We start from the raw sequence: 19607 nt of genomic DNA, 5'->3' as shown, positions 1-19607 counted from the left end.
GTGGCAGCAGCTGTCAATCCTGCTGCTAAAGCCAGCGTATCACTGTTGACCTCAGCAGAGACAATCAGGGAAGAGTCTACATTCAGTCAGTCCGTCAATTAGCCAGCCAAGCCAGCCAGTCAGCCATTCCCAACTGATTTAACTCACTTTAATTGAACGCCTACATGAACAAAGTACAGAACTCAAGTATTTCCTTGTCTACCGACGTAGTACAACAAATCCTTTGCATACTCAGGATCAGGTTTCAATTAAAGCAAACTTGAAGGAAGAACATGTGCCTCCTTCACAGCTGTAGATGAAAGATGGAAGCTAAAAAGTCTATTTTTATCTCAACTACTGTATCTTTTATTGAGAATCATTCCCAAGGTGAATTAAATTTAAGTCCAGAGTTGAGGAAAACTAGTGATGAAGACATATGCTCAGAGGAGGATGAAATAATTTCTCATAGCAGCTACTTATATCTTCAGGAAATCGTATTATGTGTGGTTCTTCATCAAATCAGAACTTTTCTCACCTGATGAATCACCTCATTTACATTCGAATTTTTTTTTGTCAAACCCCCCCCAAAACCAAAAAAAACATGTGTCTTAATTGTCAACTCCGAATATTGTCTTATCACATCTGTAAGTGGGGCCGCTACCTTGGTGAGGCTGCGGGCAGCGCTGTCCTTGCCACCGGGCGTGAGGTTCCTGAGCTGGACATCAAGTAGTTCCACCAGTTGTGCCATTGCCCGTACTGTCGATGGCACGTCACCAGGACGCAGGAGCCCTTTGGTCTGCTCCGCCAACTCCCTGGCCACGATGGCTGCCGTCTCACCCGAGCGGAGCTGGAGACAAACAGGGGAACAAAAACAATGATGGATGTGAAGGCAGAAGTGGGGAGAAGGGAATTAGAAGTTGGGGGGAGGAAAAAAGTTTGAATGCGTGAGGAGGAGGAGGAGGGGGAGAGTAGAGGATGGCAGAGTATAAAGAGGAGGAATAATAAGGGTGTTCCACTATCATGAAGGCATGTAAGATGAATTTTAAGTCACAGCTTTAGGACTATGCTGCAATCCTGATATCTTTGAAACAAAAAAGCATTTAGACGTAGAAAGCATGCCAATGTGTCCAGAATAACGGCTTTAGAAGTTGTGTTTCTCCACAAAAAGAAAGCCTTCTTAATACAAATGATCATAATGACTGTTAGCATGCTATGATGGTAGCACGGTGTAAATGACCTGACTGGACATTTCCACCCCCCCAGCTAAATAACATCCCTGAGTGTTCAAACACGAGTTAAAGTTAACAAATGAAGATGGATACACGGGTCTACATTGCTCCCTGCGGTGAGTGTGTCTTCATGTGTGAGAAATTGCTCCAGGACAATATCATAACACACTTCCTTAAACCAGGGCTCAATGGAAGCCACAGGGGCCGGCAGAAACATTCAGACGTACTTTCTGCATGATGTGGTTGACCCAAGGTGACGTGCAGTTGCTGAGGTCAGGGCCTTGAGGATCCCAGTAGCCCAAATGGGCCATGCACATGTATGTGGCCACGCCTGCGAGACAAGCAAAGCAAACATGGTAAGACAGTGCTGACATTTACCAGGAGACACGAGGATTCTTGATATGCCAGAGGTTCATTTACTGAACAGTTTGGGTGTACTGTGTGTGTGTGTGTGTGTGTGTGTGTGTGTGTGTGTGTGTGTGTGTGTGTGTGTGTGTGTGCGTGTGCGCATGTGTGTGAGAGTGCGGTGAAGGGGGGGGGGGTCCACGGTTGAACAACTGTGAAAACCGCCACGTGTGCAAATGACCACATATCTTCTAGAGGTGTGTGTGCTGTGAAAACAAACTCCTACTCTACGATATCATCATAACATACTCCTCCTGATGGAAACACCCATGTTTTGCTACATATCTGCCAATATTCCACCACTACTTATCAATGACAGGACTCCTACCAAATTATTAACTTCAAGATAATGCTTTGCTACATCCTGCAGAACCACAATCACCCAGGAGAAATAGCTCATTATAGGGAGTCTGATTTCAGTTTGATCCGTATCAGAATTCTGACGTGTTGTCTTCATGTGGTACACCTAATGTTTGGTAATTGTGGGTTCTCTAGCGCCACCTACTAAATGCTGGAAGTTGTGTTTATACTACAATGCCTGTTCCTTCATGGAGCATCCAAATCTTATAAAGTAGCTCTCGCTCTATACAACAGCCACACATGCGAGGCGTGAGGGCCAATGCATCGCTGCTTACAGGCTGCTTACAGGCTGCTTACAGCGTTAATTAAAGTGCTGGTGTGAAGAGACTGGGGCCTCAAATAAGTTTGTCTTGCAAGATCTCTTAATCTTGTTCTGAAATTTTTATTTCATTGTATTTGCAGTGACAAAAAATTAGTCCGATACACTAAAAATGAACTCTTGATAGGCAAAGCTTCGTTTTCCGTGTTGCTGCCACGGTAATAGTTGAGTTTGCGACTCTCTTTGCAATGAAATATAATTGTGAACTTCGTGAGTTGCTGCAAGAGCCATTTCGTCTCCCGTGCTGCTTCATGGCAAGACATTGTCACTTTATTACCGCCCCCTTGTGGTGTAGCAAACTATTAGCCACAAATAAAAGGAAACCAAGTAACACCATAATTGGCTCCAACAGTGCAGGAGATGCTTAATATTTGATATTTATCTTTGCCACAGAATCATGTCTGCTGTAAGTGCAGTTGTATTTTTACATCATTTTACCCAGTGTTTTACCCACAGGACCATGGACAGAAGCAAAGAAGGATATTAAATTAATGTTTGCAGCTTTCTCACACTATGATGCCAATTTCCTTCACACACTCGGTCATCCAGCCACTAAGATTGCTTACCAAGTGTTCCAACAGGACAGGGCTGCTTGGCTATCTGGCCTTGCTGTGTGCGGGGCCATGATATGTCGGCTGTTATCCTCGGAACGCAAAAGTCCTGGGGAGGCAAAGCAGGGGGCTGTGGAGCTGCTGGGGGTCCCTGCACCGGAGGGTAGCGTCCTCCAGCTTTCTGATTGGTGTCTGGAATCTGATTGGTGTCAGATGATGAGCCACCGGCAAGAATCAGGACAGACTGGCGCACAGTGGTGGTGGTTCGGTAGCGCTGGCCGGGGGAGGTAGTAAGGAGAGGACGTGGGGTGGTGTAGTAGGGAGGAGATCGAGTGGTGGTGGTGCGGCTGGTCGACGAAGAGGAGGAACCCCCGCCAACGCCTCCTCCTCGGTTCGGAGGGATCATGGGAGGGCGGTAGTCTGTGGAGAAAAGAGACAGAGAACGCAAAGACACAAGACTTATAATTCAAGCATGAGCAAGGAAGCATGGATCCACGTTATAAAAGTTATAACAGTTACAAATAAACAGGAAATGTGAGCATGGAATTTATTGAATTGTGACAAATGTGCAGGCATTCATTTACACCACACTAAATACATGTCAACTGGATTTTCTCTGCTCCCTGACACAGTGTTTCGCAACAATTAAGCCAATGAGAGCAACTGCAGAATTACATAAACGTGTGCGCTACAATACAAGCTTGATTATTGCAATAATATATATATGTGCAGGGTCACTGACACGATGCCAGAGCAAAAACAATTGGTTAGTTCTGCAAGCGTGCACCAGCTATTTTCAATGACACTACGTTGCTGCCTAACCTGGTGGAAGGAAACATTCTCTCAGTGTCATGCATGATTCATAAAGCCATGACATCGCGGGAAGCAACACGGCCACTTAAATGCATATGGCACATTTTTATTGTCAATATTTCATTGTAAAAAGGCTCAATTATTCACATTTACCCTATTTATGGGATGGAAGAAGAATGAATAGATGGAGTGATGGGAGGAAAGAGGACTAGAGCATGTGTTAGTGAAGCGTTACAGTATCCTAAGTGAACATACAGTACTATACCAGCGTGTCTCATTCTATCTCCTCAAGCTGCTGTTGTAGGTCCATATGGAACAAATCAATATTGCATTATCAAGTGTTACGTAAAGGAACATAATTATTTACAGTGTTCCCTCATATTTTCTCCCCCTTATTTTGCCAAATGATTGAAGCGCATGTGCAAAAACTATTTCTAGTCTTCAATGAAGTACCGCATCTTAATTTCTTTAAGAATCAGGGAAAGTTGTCTCTGTGACTGTGTGCCTTTTTCACTCGGTAGATATCATAGACTAATGTATTCTTGAAAACTCAAATATACACATTTAATGGAATTTGAAAGTGGAGGCCAAGAGTTGACCAAGGAAGAACCCATTAATTTATGGGCCAGATTAGTCACAGTACCACCTGGAGGAAACAGGAAATGACTTTTTTTCCTTTTAGTTTGTTGTGCTATACTCCTCCTTGGTCGACCTGATCCATCTCACAATTGGTCAGAAAGGACTTGACAACTCTGCGAGGTTTCATTAAACAGTGTTACTGCGGCGACCAAACTTTTATATTTCCCCACAGAACAGGAAACTGCTGTAACTGGACTCCCACATGATCTGATCTTTCCCAGACTTAACACTTTTGATGGAAGTCCCCATCTGAAGACATTCACAAGCTGAATGAAGGTCAAACTCATTGCGCAAAACAAGTGGTGACAGCAAGTACACATCTGATGTCAGACACACTGTTTGTTTTACATCAAAATGTTGCTGCCCCCGTGTGATGTTTAGCAACCTGATAAAAAGTGTCTTCTCTAGTGCCACCTAGTGCATGGAGGCGACATTCCTCATGAAAGGACAGCTTGTCCAACCTCTAATACATTTACATCTGTTATTTTTATTTCAATACCTCAGACAATTATGTAAAATCAAAAGATCCTACAGCACCTGCTCAACAACGCTAGCAGGGTTTTGACTTTGTAATGCTAACTGCTGATGTCGCAAAAATGTCGTGATATTTCAGTGGTGCACCACTTCCTCCACCTGCTCTGTAACTGAACTAATGTTGGAGGCTATTTCAAAAAGCTGCCCACATATGAATTCTCACATTTCATGCTTTAACATTTTGACATTTTTACAACAGTAACACCACTGCAATTTTACATATTCATTCTGTACTGTGGACTGTGGACTTCATGGTTGGGGAGTATTTTCTACACCTCAGTGAAAAAAATCCTTAAACCTAAGAGTGAAATACTCAGCATGGCTGGACTTTCTACACAAAAAAAAAGAAAAGAAAAAAAAGATTTTCTGCTTCATCTCTACAACTATGAATAAGATTTATTTTCTTATCACGAGTAGTCTATATGCAATACACCGACATCATGGTACATGATTTCTGAGTAGACTCTCAGAAATTATCGCTCACTGCCAGTTGGAGTGGCAGAAGATGCAGCTTCAAGTCCGACCTGATGATAAAATGTGGAGATTTTCAGTCAGAATGGAAAGAACAGGCACCTCCCTGTCGGGGGGGGGGGGGGGGGGCGCTGAATATGTCCTGCTGGTCAGTGACATTGAAGTGTTGCAGACTTTGTCATCTCTCAATGGGGATAGATGGTTTCTTGGAAAGTGGGGTGTGACTGTACAAATTGACCGGTACAAGCTGGTGTCATTGCACGTGTGTGTGTAACCCTACACTGCAAATTGGTGTGTTGTGTACTGTATATAGGCTATTTACAGTTAGGGTGTAATGAGAGTCCTCAACACGCGAGCTGGAGATTTATTTATTTATTTATATTCATAAAGGTTTAATTTATTTGGAGTGTAATATTATCATGAGATTTTTTTTTCAAACAGCAGTATTTTTGTGATATTTGTGTTATACTTCAGGGGTGGATGAAATGTTTAACTGTGGGGAATAAAGTGTGTGTGTGTGTGTCTGTGTGTGTTTGCGGGGGGGGGGGGGTTAATAGGAAAGACTTATATTATTTACGCTGAGCTGACCCCTCCATGGATTTTAACTTTAATTAAAAACACTTCACTTCTCTCCCTCCCTCTCTGTCGGTCTGCTTGACTGACAGCCATGTAACATCCCGCTCCTCCTGTATGTTCTGTTCTCTCCCTCCACAACTCAGTGAAGTGTTTCCGTACCTAAACTGCTCCCGGTCCCTGAATCACTGCCGCCCGGCCTCATGCATTCGCCACGGTACATTGCCATCAATCATGTGTGGCAGCAGTGGCCCAGGGACGAGCTGTCAATCTGTATGTGCGCATGAGTGTGTGTGTACTTATAGCACAGAGTGTGTATATGTGTGACGCTATATAAGAAGCCCAGCCACAACATAAGACGAGTAATGGTGTGTGTTTGCATGTGTGTGTGTGTGTGTGTGTGCGCGCGTGTGTGTGTGTGTGTCTCTGAGGGTGATGTCTCCTGTCATTTGAGTAGAGGGCAGAAAACACAGGGGCTGGCAGCTTATGATGAAGTAACACAAAAGCCTGCAAGCATCACAGGCAAGGGGCCACAGCATTTCACTACCCCATGCATCGCCAACCCCCCCCACCCCCACCCCCATCCACCCTGCTCTTCTCTTGACATTTTCTACCTGACATTTTCTGACTTGATTGCTCACTCTCATAACTTTCTTTCACTGTCTGCCTCACTTTATTTTATTTTTTTTATCTTTCTCAGCAAACTCTTCATCCTCTGTTGATGTCTTGCATCGTTTTAGGTTATAAAAAAAAAAATCTTGTAACGTGATGAATTAATCACCCGCGTCACTCAAGATGATATACAAGATGCTGCAGGGAACTACATGACATAACAGAGTCATGAAACATTTATTAAAGGGGAAAAAAAGGCTAGAGGTTGCACTCATAGGGACTGAAATATCTCCATGGGTTTAAGATTAGGAAGTAAATGTGCCATGACAACTTCATGATGTTAGCTAACCTACAGACTGCGCCCTTTGTTGAGACTGTCACTCACACACACACACACACACACACACACACACACACACACACACACACACACACACACACACACACACACACAAACACAGAGAGGACTGGAAACTTTGCAAATCTAAACAACCTGTTATCAAAATCACAATGCAGCCTACAAATATTTCAAATGGCAAGAAGGTGTAATATTTGGTAAGATATAATTGTGTGTCAAAATACAGTTTTAAGTATTGTGGTGTTGCTGGCCTCCAAAACAACTGTAACACTGTTACAGACATATCTTATCGATCAACCCTTAAAAACAATAAATCCCACCTTAATGGTAAAATTAATAATCATACAAAAATTTACTCTAAAATTGCAAATCATATCGCAATCGAAATATCAGTCAAAATAGTTGTGATAGGATTTCTTTTGTCTACTAGAAACACATTTTATTGCATCTGGGTGCATGTGACAATGAAACAAACTCTCTTGAAGCAAAGGCCTGCGTTGTTTTATTTTTATATATCAGCAGACCCAGTTCCATCAGTAGCTGGTTCTTTTAGCTTCTCTCGGGCCAAAAGTGCACATGTTGATGATGACAGTAGAGTTATAAATCTATAATGCTGATGCCAGAGTGGAATTTATCATTCTAACTGGGCAGAAAAATGTGGGGAGCAAAAAAGAGGAAATCTCAGAAAATACATGACATGACTTGTTAACAGTATACTATGTTGTGGTGGAAAAACACGTGTTAAAATTATGTGGCAGCGCCACGGACACAATGCCGATGGCAGTTCTATTACTTATTTAACCAGTAGTCCCACTGATATTAATAATCTATTTGAATAGAGACCAAAGCAGCATAAAACAAACTAGAGCTGCGTGATATAGACAAAGGCTCACATCCTAATAAATGTCCTCTCATATCCCAATAACAATTTATATCTCATTAACAATATATATCCGGAAATAGTATGTTTTTTGTTCATTCTAAATGATTTTTGTTTTTACAAATTAACCACTAAATTTAGACAACCCTGTGAACGAAATACAACTGAAGGCACATTCCCTTCTCTCCTCTTCTCTTCCTTTTGTTTTGAACAGTGAGCAGCAGAACTGACACCAGGAAGAAGAATATGTAAACACTTTTCAATTGGAAGCTTTGGAAATATGCAATAGTGCAGAAAATAAACAATGTCGGTTGTATGAATATAAAATATAAATTAGCAAAAAGTAATCATCGATTTCATTAACAGCATAAAATACTGCCGCAAAGCAGTGCTTTAGCTTCTCTGTGACAATGACGATACAAATGAGTCATTCATATCGTTCAGTAGACATTTTCATATTTTACGAAGATAGATATTGTAATATCATACAGCTCTTCAACAAAAATTAGGTTACAGACTCGATAACATTAAACACACGCCCAATAAATCTGGATAGTGATGCACAGACACGTGCAAACTCATGTGTTCTGTTCTGGAGTTAAAGGACGTCTCCTGAACGACTGCTTCTATGTTTTATTAATGATTTGAAATATGAACTGAAATCTTTTGGGGAAATTCGCATACATTTAAGAAGAATTTTAGGATTAACTGGGTGATAAATACTTAAAGTGTCTGATGGAAAATTGATTGATGTAAATTATGTCAAATCCCGTGACAACTCGACAGACTCCCTCTGCTAAGGAAGATCATGTGATGCAATCTGAACCACCACTGATGGATCTTGAGATTAAATTGGTTTGTCAATTATTGCATTGTATCAAAGTCCTTGTAGGCAAGTTCATTGCATCTTTATAAACACCTCGAGGCATTTCTTTTGAGCTAACAAGACAAAGGTCCTATCTAAGGTTTTATTGCAATTTCCATGATAACTGGGAAGCAACTGTGTGTAGAGAATCACAGATGCACACTCAAACAATGAGACAAGAACTGTTCTGTACATACAGGGACATGTTTGAAGAATGAGGCCAGACATGCAGCTTTTGAGTAATTGAAAGGGTACAAAGTGAGCTGAAGAATTTCAAAACAGTACCCCCCCCCCCCCTCCCAGGGACAAGCATTTGTACCCTTCTAGGTACACACTGGTACCTCTATTTTTGAGTACTAGTACCTCAAGTGTGTGTGTGATTAAAGGATGCATTAAAAATTTAGAAATCTCCCCAAATAAAGTTTAAAAAGTTACACTTTGACAACACGAGTGATGTTTCACACCACTAACTTCTATTCCATTCTATTCTACTCTATTCTATATTCTTGATGTTTATCCTGACCTGTGGCAAGCCCAGGGGAAGGTGAAACAATAAACTTGTTCCTGGAGTTGTCTATCTGTCAACACACTGGCGGGGCTGCGGAGATGCTGTCAGTCAGCCCTGGATGCTAACACATGATCATCTGACATGCAGACAGATATTGTGTGTGTGTGTGTGTGTGTGTGTGTGTGTGTGTGTGTGTGTGTGTGTGTGTGTGTGTGGTGATGTTTGTCTGTGTGGGTAAGACTGCATATCTCTGCCTGTGCTCTTGTTGACTTCTCACTCAATAAACAAAGGGATCATAAATCCACAACACAAAAGGTAGAAGGCAGGGAGGAGAGGGGGAAGGCAAAACTAACTTCCCCTGGCAACTTTCCCACATCGTCAGAGTAGCAGCAGATAAAAAGAATGAAAATGAAGAAGAACGGCTACTTGAATAAAGATGAAAGCCACATCTGTTCTACTCATATGGTCTTCCTAACACGCAGTTTTCTTTAAAAGTTACTGCCTCATGGTCTTCACGCGCACAGACTTGAACGGTGGGGAAGGATGATCCAACAGCAAACTGATAATCTAGCAGGAAGACACAAAGCATTCGAGGCTGGATAGTAGCACAGACTTTTAATAGGGCTGCATACTGCGATAACGCACCGCCCCTATGGCTGGACTGCGCACACACACACACACCACTTGTAAAGACTTTTTTCCCTCAGTTGTGCAACAAGACACAGACACTCAGTACACACACACACACACACACACACACAGAGCTTGTGGCGAGCAGCTCGAGCCTGCCGATAAGACAGAATGGAGCACTTCAAAGCAGCGATACTCGGAGATAGAAAACAACCTCAATTAATAAAGCCTCACACAAAATGGCCGGCAGGCAACACCACCATCCGCAGACACATCACACCGCTCAACTCTGTTGGCTTACCAGTTGCATAATCACGTCATCCCTCTGCTGAGGTTGGAGACACCTGCAGCAACTTTACCAATTACATGCTTCCTTCGTATTAATCAGGCCAAGTTTTCTTGTTCAAAGCAAAATGCTAATAGGACAGATCACATTTTGCAGGGTTTTTTGTTTTTTTCCTGCATAAGGACGGAATCATCAGCATATTGGTATGAAGCAAAGTCTTGAATACATAATTGCATTCTCTGTCATTGCAGACATGCATAGACTTGATGTATTCAGGTATAAACACATAGCAGGCAGCCTGCTATTACTGTGTTAGGATGAATTAGCTACTGACCCTGTGGCTACTCAGCATTTTGCTCCTCATAATTTATCACCATGGCTCATCATTTAGAGATTAAGACTGATGCCTCCCTGCATATTTTACATATTTCATATGCCTGCTGCTTGCTGTATTTACTTCCTGTGAGGCTGTGGGTTTCCCTTCCACCCTGTTGTCCTGGCTAGGTCTGCTTGAATTGGCATCTGCTGTTTGGCAGAGGAGAAGCAGTGTGGAGGCCAAATGCACACAGAGGGCCTGGCTGGGGCGATCCAATCGATAAGGACACACTGCAGGCAAAGAACAGGTGCAGCCGGCTCTCTCAAGATTTCAGTCTCTGCTGAGAGGTATGTGTCGCTATCTATTTGGGAAAGGAGGAAAGTGGGGTGAAGGGGGATGAACGGTGATGGGTGCAGGTGGGAAACACAAAGCAAATAGAGTGAGGGAGGAATATAAACCCTCATGGAAAGACAGAGAGTATTCGGTCACATTGTCTTATTATCATTATTATTGCACTGGATTATCTGTCTCAACACTTGTAGAATCAGCAAGACACATATGCTTTGATTAAATAGAATTTATCAACAGAACCATGTATTAATTATCCATATTTGGTCAAATTAGAGGTTTGTACGTTAAAACAACCATAGAAACATCGTAAACCTGGCTTCATTTTGATAGCAATGAATCATCTCCTCTAGTGTGAACAACTCAAGGACACACACACACACACACACACACACACACACACACACACAAAGGGTGAGCGCGAGGGACCTTGGTGTTACAAGCGAGGAGTGCACTGACGCCTAGTCTAATTAGTGATCTGGTGAAAGAGGGTCTCCACTCCAGCCATAAACTCTTATAAACTCTTACCATTCCCTCCACTTTAGCTTGTTTCCAACATTTCCTGCTCTGCTTAGCCTTGTGGCTTGATTGCAATCTGGTGCCAAGAGTGAAGAGAGGAGGAAGAGAGGAGGAGGAGGAGAGGAAGAGGATGAGGGGAGAGGAGAGGAGAGGAGGATACGAGACAAGAGGAGAGCAGAGGAGAGGAGAGGAGAGGAGAGGAGAGGAGAGGAGAGGAGAGGAGAGGAGAGGAGAGGAGAGGAGAGGAGAGGAGAGGGACAATAGATACTCCATGCTTGACTTCCTGAGGAAATGGAACACTGTGTTTCCAGCCATTAAGAGTTGAAAGGTGAACTTTTAAATTTCCGTAAACTGACAGAGTGGCAAGAATGGCAAGTAGAGGTCACCCCTCCATAGCTGTTTATCTGATAGATTAGAAAAGAATGCCAGCCTTTAATTGCTCTCTAATTATGATAAAGAATATCACATTTGACACTTTGTATATTTGGCTTAAGTCTTGGGTTAGTGTTAATTGAGGTTTTGTTTACGGTTAAATGAAAAGACTTTTTAACTCAGAAAACTTCTAAATTATGAATTTGGATCTGTGTAATTACTGGGGGCGGCATGGTGGTGCAGTGGTTCGCACTGTCGCCTCACAGCAAGAAGGTTCTGGGTTCAAGTCCCGGCTCCATCACAGGATCTTTCTGTGTGGAGTCTGCATGTTCTCCCTGTTCCTGTGTGGGTTCTCTCTGGTACTCCAGCTTCCTCCCACAGTCCAAAGACATCAAGAGGGGACGAGGCTGATTGATACTCTAAATTGACCGTAGGTGTGACTGTGAGTGTGAATGGTTGTCTGTCTCTATGTGTTGGCCCTGTGATGGACTGGTGACCCGTCCAGGGTGAACCCCGCCTCTCACCTGAAGGCTGCTGGGATAGGCTCCAGCCCCCCCTTGAACCTTAACAGGATGAGCGGTAGAAAATGGATGGATGGATGGATAATTACTGGGTTTCTCATTCAGGTTTCTCTGCATATCAATATTGTGAAAATGTGTGTATATTTTTCACTGATTGTTTTACTAATCCAGTAGACCAGGGTTGAAAAAAATTACAAAATTACCAACGGTCAGAGATTTTAAGGTGCAAATTAAATAAAACATACATTTTAAAAAAAAACCATGATATTCTACTAACAAAATTGCACTCATAATTTTTAGTATATCACCCATGTAATCATGAGCCAGGCACAGCCAGTTTTCTCGGTAACAAAACTGATGTTTTCAGCAAGATGTTGGGATATTGCTGCCATTTCTATTGACCTATTTGTGTTTTATCCCCTAAACAAGTGGTTTTTTTTTGTGCCTAAAAACTAACCAGACCTTAACAACAATGACATCGCAACTATCGTGAAAAATTGCACATAATTTTTTTGTTGACAAGCATGGTTCAGGAGAGCATGTTGGCCAGACTTACCAAAAAGAGAGCATTTGTTTTGGTTTGTTAAATGGATCTTGAATGGAATTATGGGATACATACGAATCTGGTCTGAAGTCAATTATTCTTATCTACCAAGTTTCATGAAAATTGTCAGCTTGTGTGTAACTGTGCTGACAGACTGGCACTCAGAGAGCAAAGACCTCTGCCTGCGCGGGTGTAAAACTAGACCTGACAGACAGACAAATAAACTAACACACTGGGAGGAAAATATAACCTCCGTGTCAGGGGTAATGACATTGCTTTTTCTCCCCATTTTCTCTGTGCCGTTTCTTTTGGGCGGAATATGCAATTCGACTGTCTCACCTGAGCTTAAACAGAAATAATCACTTTAGAGAGTCGGCTTGCGAAAACCGCTCAACACAGAATACAGCAAGGAGTGAAACAAAGATGGGAAAGGATGCAGATGCAACATGAATAATTTTGCGACTTTGTTGGGAAAACTTTCTTAAGTGTAGCGAGGCAGACTGGAGGTGATAAATTATTCAAATGTTTCATCGGAGCCATGCTGCTTGCGTAAAGGCAGGCCTCTATAATATGCATGTAAGAAGACATGATGAAACAACTCTATAAACAGTAGAGAGTGAGGGGAATGTTTGAGGAGTGTGGGGTGGGAGTGTGGGGTGATGCAGAGACAAGTGACTTTGACTCTGACTTTAGGCACTCACGCACTAGGCCTCTATAATATATACATCTAAGGACATTCCATGAAATACGCTTGTGTGATCTGGGAAAGAGTTGCGAGGAGAAAACGAGGGCAGATTAGGCGGGAGATAAGGACGACAGAGAGGAAAACAGGGAAAAAACACTGAGTTAAAGAGAAAGATATATGAGGAGGGGAAGGGGAAATTTTGCGATTCCTGCCATTGTGAGTGTGTGTGTGTTTGTGTGAGAGACAGGAGGGGGTGGGGGAATGGGGATTTAACAGACGCAAAGACAAAACACAAACAGGCATGGGACAAAATAAAGTGAGGCAGTTCACTTTTCTTCTGAAGTGCCAAGAGAGAAAGATATGCATTTCAAAAACAGAATTATTCCATTGCCGCTGCGTTGACAGGCTGGTGAGATACATAGAAGTAAACTGCTGTTTTATCTGTTAGCCTGAGTTTAACCTTATGTTGTTTCTTCCCCGTGATTTTCAAATACTGATTCTTTAAGCAAACCTCGAATGATTTATGAGCCTTAGATGCATTTACATTCACTTACTTGAGGAACAGAATCACTTTTCCCAAACTACGATTTACCTTTTGAAAAAAAAAATCTGAAAAAAACCCAGAAGCATTTAATGTTCTCTTTAAAACAAGCAAAACAGAAGAATTTATTGTCATAGTATATAGTTGGCTTGTTATGATGTAAAATTGGCTTATTTCTTAAATGGGGACATGTCTACTAAACAGAAATTAAGATCTAGTTAAGCATGAGTCAATGCTTTGAGAGCTGGTTGTACTAGGTGGGAGGGTGTGGTTGTGGATCAGGTATGAGGACACTTCATGAATATGAGTTCTCTTTATTATACATCTATGGATAAAACTAGAGAATATTTACTCACCCAAAGGAAAAAGTCTAATTCAGAATCTGACTGAGCTGCAGAGATAATGACAGCCGGCTTTGACTCGTAGCCTGTTAGCTGACCTGGAGCAGGCTAATGCTAGCTTGTCGTTTTTTTTTTTTTTAATTCTCCTCAAGGCAAATACCAGATATAAACCAGGCGCTTCCAAACATGACGGCGATCATTGAGCTTTCTATAAAAAAAAAAAAAACGATTGGACTTCCATTTTATTAAAAGACTTAGGGAGTCCCCCAGTCAAAGGAATATGCCTGATGAACAGCAACATAGAGAAGCTTGTTGCGGACGCCATCTCGGTCAAGTCACAGTTTGCTAGAAATGCTGTACATTTACTGTTGTACAATGCAGATATGCTGTAGTTTCACGTGATCCCCGTGGGCAGCGATTCTGTTTAGTTTGTAACTTCTTCAATAGCTCAAAATGCCCCCTCTAAAACGAACCATCTGCTGTGTCTTGTTACATGCTAAACTTCTATTACAAAGGGTTACATGGACAAATTTTGGGCAGTAATCTAAAAGTATTCCATAAACGCGAACTTTGATTGTATGTGCATATCATGACATGTACTGTAAAAGTGTTTATATGTGCACATGAAACTGTCCAATAATCTGCCTCCATGAGCCAGCCACAGTTGTTTATTGACCAGTCACTGTGTACAGCCGGTCATCAGTGGCCGTCCTCTTACTCCATGAGTCGCTTCCTGTCTCACTGTACATCTTTAAGGAGTCCATATGAGCTGAAACAAAAGTAGGGGCGGCATTAAGCCGCATCAGTGTAAACCTCAATGTGGCCCCTTTCCTTGGCCAGTTTCCTGCAAATTATAGAAATGTAACAATACACCGGAGCTGGAACACTGTTATTCTGACCACAGTTACACGAAGCACATACAGAGAAGGTAAGAGTGAAGTTAAAAAACAAAACAAAACAAAAACAACAAAAAAAAACTTCAGCCAGGACAGCAGTAAGGAAGCAAAACAAGGACTAAGATACCAGAACAAAATGAAACTCCATTGAATCGACTTGTTGCCTGATTTTCTGAAGAATGAGAAAATCATGCAGTTGAGGTAGTTAATTTATCCCTTGTCTTCACTGAGTGATGGAGCCCAGGGAGGAGGAAAGTAAAGGAGCAGGGCAGCATTGATTGTATGTATTTATCTCCCAATGGTCAGCATTTTGGCTTGTTGATGTGCACTGCAGGTCATTCTCCACATTGAATCCCCATTGATCCCCTCTTTAGAGCCTCCTGACACACGTGGAGCTCCATTATGAGAGTGATCACACTCCCGAATGGACAACAATAAACATGCACGCACACTCAAGAAGAGAGAAACTCATACTGCAAGTGCACACATGCAAATTGATGCACAGCATCTTAACACACACGCACTCATTTTTGCAGCCCGGCCTCTCCTCAGACACACACTGATCGGTAGAAACCAGGTTTGATGCTGCTGCTCTGTAATTCCTTGTACTGTGCCTCCTAACTGCAAGTAAGTGCATTCGTTAATTCAGACATCATTTAATAAGACACACGGTCCAGACTGCCTTGACCACTCCATAGGAAGGTGCTGAAGAGAATTACGCAGCACAGCCTTTCATGCCCCTGGGGCCAAAGAAAGTAAGGAAGGAAGGAAGGATAGGAGGGTGGACCTCACACCAGAGTTTGAACGTGAATCACTCTGGGTCAGACAATATTTCTTGACCTTTGGGATTGACACAACAAGCAGCAGCATGTAATCAAGACCCTCCCTCTGACCTTGGTCACCACTGTTCAGATTAGAGAAGCAGGTGTAACTGCACATGCCAGAAATCTGTTGAAGATTTATATCTTCTTTGTTTTGTTTTGTTTTTTTTTTTTACATGTGAACCAATGCAAGAGGTAACCACAAAATAAAGGCTCAGTTTACCAGGATTGTTATCGCCTAGAAAATATTTCTAGGCGATAACAATCCTGGGTTGTTGTTGTTTAGTACTGTACCACGTTAAAAAGTTGTGCTTCCTTCTCACTATGCGCACAAAAGCAAAAGTAAAAATATCACACTGTAAAACTGTTTTGTTCCAAGTAAAAGTCCTGCATTTTGAATGTTGCCAAGTATTAGAGAAACATCCATATTATGCAGAAAATCCCCCTGTATCATCAGAGTGTGACACTGAATTAAAAAAACTACATTTGTAGCAATTTTTCACACTTTAACTGTGCTGGTTTAGCATGTTAGCATGCACACAAATGCCAATAAGCACCTAAACCCCATGTACCCTTGGATGTCATGTTTTTTTTCTGGTAGTTCTACCAGGAGCTAAAGTTAATAAGTGTAATCTCTTTAAACTGCAAACGCTTGAACCGCATTTGCCTGCAGTTAGTCTCATTGTAAACCTTTAACAGCTTTCGTGCATGAAAGATGAAAATAATCATATGCAGATTTCCTGAAAGGAAGCACTATCACCTTTTCATCCGTCCAAACATGTTACCGTTACCACCCCAGCATTCCTACAAAGGTTCTTGGTTTTTATGATCTCGCTGTGTCTTTGGTGAACTAAAAAGAGCAAGAAATATGTCCCCTAATCAGAGCCACTTTTTGGGGAGAACAACTTTTTTTTTTTTCGCATTAGATCACTAATGCTGATAAGATGTGGTGGTGGAGATGGTGGTGGGGGCGCAGCCATAATTTAGCACAGATGGTGCTTTTCATTTTTCTCCTTTTTTTAATGTTATTTTGCAAAATTAATTATTGGAGGAAGATTAGTGACTAAGTATCCCGAAAGTCACAGCACGAAAAACATTTATCATCAAATTAATATTAGAATCCTTACAAATATGTCATTATAGGATGTGAGGTTTTACCAAAACAAAAACATAAAAATCACAGTCCAGAAAATTTAAAAAGGGAGGAAGAACTGAGAACAAGACATAGTGAAAAGGCAAAAACCATAAATTAAAAAAACAAAACAGAAAGATGAGGTGAAAGGTGAAAGAAGAAGAATGCAGGTGGAACATACCATTGTTGCCAAAGTCCAGGGAGTACTTGACCACGTGATAGTTATTCCACACGTACAGCAGGTTGTCTCTGGGGTTGTAATCCACTGCTGCGATGTACTGGTACGAATTAGGGAAGGGTATATTAACGGTCATCTCCTTACTCTTATCCGTGTTGTACATGTAATCGATCTTGTTCCCCGTCCCTTCGTTATCGTCGTCTTCATAGACGGTTTTGACGACATACAAGACGCCGCAGATCATGAAGGCGTTGGAGGCGGAGCGTTTGTCGTAGCTTGTGTCCCAGGAGCCTTCAATACGTAGTGTGTACGGGTTGAGCTGGCTCACAACAATGCGCCCGTTGTTTTGTTCTGTTGCATAGATCACCCACAGTCCATTCTCATCTACCGCCAAGTCGATGTCAGATTTGCCCCCCCAGCGGTATGGTGAGGTGTCATGATAGTTGGCGTTTGCGATAATGGCCTCACCGCTCTTGATGCGTGTGCGGAGGTCAAACTTTACAATGTTGCGTGTGCGCTCCTTGTTGAAAAACAGTGCACCATCGTAGACAACAAAGCCAGTCCCGTCCACACGATGTGGCAGTTTGTATGTGGTGGTGGGACGGCCTGCTATGAAGTCTTCCTTCGATGAGTACTCTGTCAGTGTGTCCGTGCGGTACGGAGTCCAAGGCATGTAGTAGATCTTATCTGAGGCCTGCAGGGGGTCCTTGCACCAGGCGCCCGACTGGTGGTCAGACTCAAAGAGATGCTCGCTTTGGTAAACCCCACGCAGAATTCCAGGGCACAGAAATACTGCGGAACAAATGACAACATTTTCACATTAGATGGATTTTTATGTAACTGCAGGAAAATGTCAACTGTTCTTTCGATTTTTCTGACAGAGCCACTGAAATGTTTGTCTATTTTCATACATTTTACATTGTGTTTCAGCTTAACCACCATTGAGTGACAATGACATGACAGGCTTCCAGTGTTGTGAGTTGGTTGTCATATAGCCACTATTCAACAGATAATACCCTGCTCTCACAGCTAAGAGGGAAAGAGAAAATGGCACATTTTGTTCTACCCCCCTTTCCTTCTATTCCCATTCCTCCATCCCTCCCACCCCAGTTCCTCATTAGTCTCATGGCTCTTTCTTCCTCTCTCCCTTTCTATTTCTGTCAGAAACAACCAACTGTAGAACCGAACATATCTTTTATCGCCTGCTGTTTCTGCAATTGTTACAGTAATTCACTTCCCACTCGGTGTTCGCTATTCCCATCATGGAATACTGGGGTCCTGTTTTTATGAGAGATGTGGGAGGCGTAGTATATTCTGGGAGGCCAGTGCGACCTGAGTAATAGGGACCTTTGTAATTTAACTGGAATGTTGTCATAGATACACACACACACACACTCGATGCACACCAAGACGGGCCAGATTGTGGTTTTCCCATTTCCCTCACTAATATAATTCCAGATCCCATGCAAAGAGCTGGGAATATTGATTGAACTTTTATTAGCTGTCCAAAGCACTGGCGCATTTTTCCTATCGTGGGGAAGAGTTTGAAATATTAAATGTCAATGTAATTCTCTCTTCATCGGCTCATCATAAAAAAATTGCTAGACCTATGGAAAGTTTGTTAAGTGACATTCTACATTATACCATAGAATAATACAAGCCAGGAGTGTGTCTAATGAGAACCGGTGTTTCTAAATTGCTTCTATATGCTGAGATCAAGCTGTCTTAATATAGGAGCAGTGACTTTGAAAGGGACGTCATTCTACTTCCAGGTACAGACGGCCGCTAGATTGGCATCAAGAATTGACACTCAAACCCTGATTTCAGTACATATGTCACTTACCTTTTTGTTCCACTTCTGCATGAGCCACGGGCGAACGATTGGAAGAAAACAGAAAGAGAGAGACAGACAGACAGACAGACAGCAAGAGACAGAAAGGAAGAGCAAGACGGGGACAAGAGACAAAAATAGATTAATGATGCAATAATAAGGAAATCATGATAATATAATCTCAGATCTCCATAATCGTTCTCATATTTCATCCTAACCTTGTGAGAGTGCCAGAATGCTCTCCATGTGTGATTGGTAATAACATTACGTAAGCATCTGAGGAGACTGCACTACAACGGGGAGGCTATCTGACAGTAATGCATCTCACATATGTCTCACACACACACACACACACACACACACACACACACACACACACACACACACAGGAATACATACACGCTTTACAGACACAGAGGGAGCGCGAACACACAAGTATAAACATGCACACATTCATATGGTGTTCTATCTATAGCGCAGCAATATAAAATGACCTGAGACGCTAAGCTAATGTATGCTAATGGTAACAGAGTGATGGAGTCAGAAAACT

General features: G+C 42.2%; 1 protein-coding gene and 1 long non-coding RNA gene across 2 annotated transcripts in view; one reads left to right on the top strand and one right to left on the bottom strand.

The window, feature by feature from the left end:
• The window catches only part of adgrl3.1 (adhesion G protein-coupled receptor L3.1), a 136204-nt gene that overhangs the window by 45154 nt on the left and 71443 nt on the right, over nucleotides 1-19607 (bottom strand). Inside the window, exons 8-12 of the mRNA XM_086211390.1 lie at nucleotides 19070-19084; nucleotides 17230-18018; nucleotides 2859-3263; nucleotides 1436-1539; nucleotides 641-826 (exon numbers count right to left, since the gene is read on the bottom strand). Coding sequence (XP_086067516.1) covers nucleotides 641-826; nucleotides 1436-1539; nucleotides 2859-3263; nucleotides 17230-18018; nucleotides 19070-19084 — 1499 coding nt within the window. The remainder of the gene's footprint in view (nucleotides 1-640; nucleotides 827-1435; nucleotides 1540-2858; nucleotides 3264-17229; nucleotides 18019-19069; nucleotides 19085-19607) is intronic.
• Nucleotides 1-19607, top strand: part of LOC147257453 (uncharacterized) — a 57389-nt gene that overhangs the window by 15884 nt on the left and 21898 nt on the right. The window lies entirely within an intron of this gene.

Source organism: Aulostomus chinensis, chromosome 8 (assembly GCF_037954235.1).
Source record: "Aulostomus chinensis isolate RoL2024-O1b breed Wild chromosome 8, RoL_Achi_v1.0, whole genome shotgun sequence".
Lineage (NCBI taxonomy): Eukaryota > Metazoa > Chordata > Actinopteri > Syngnathiformes > Aulostomidae > Aulostomus > Aulostomus chinensis.
Note: the sequence above shows the minus strand (reverse complement) of the source record. Positions and strands in the feature narration are given on the sequence as shown.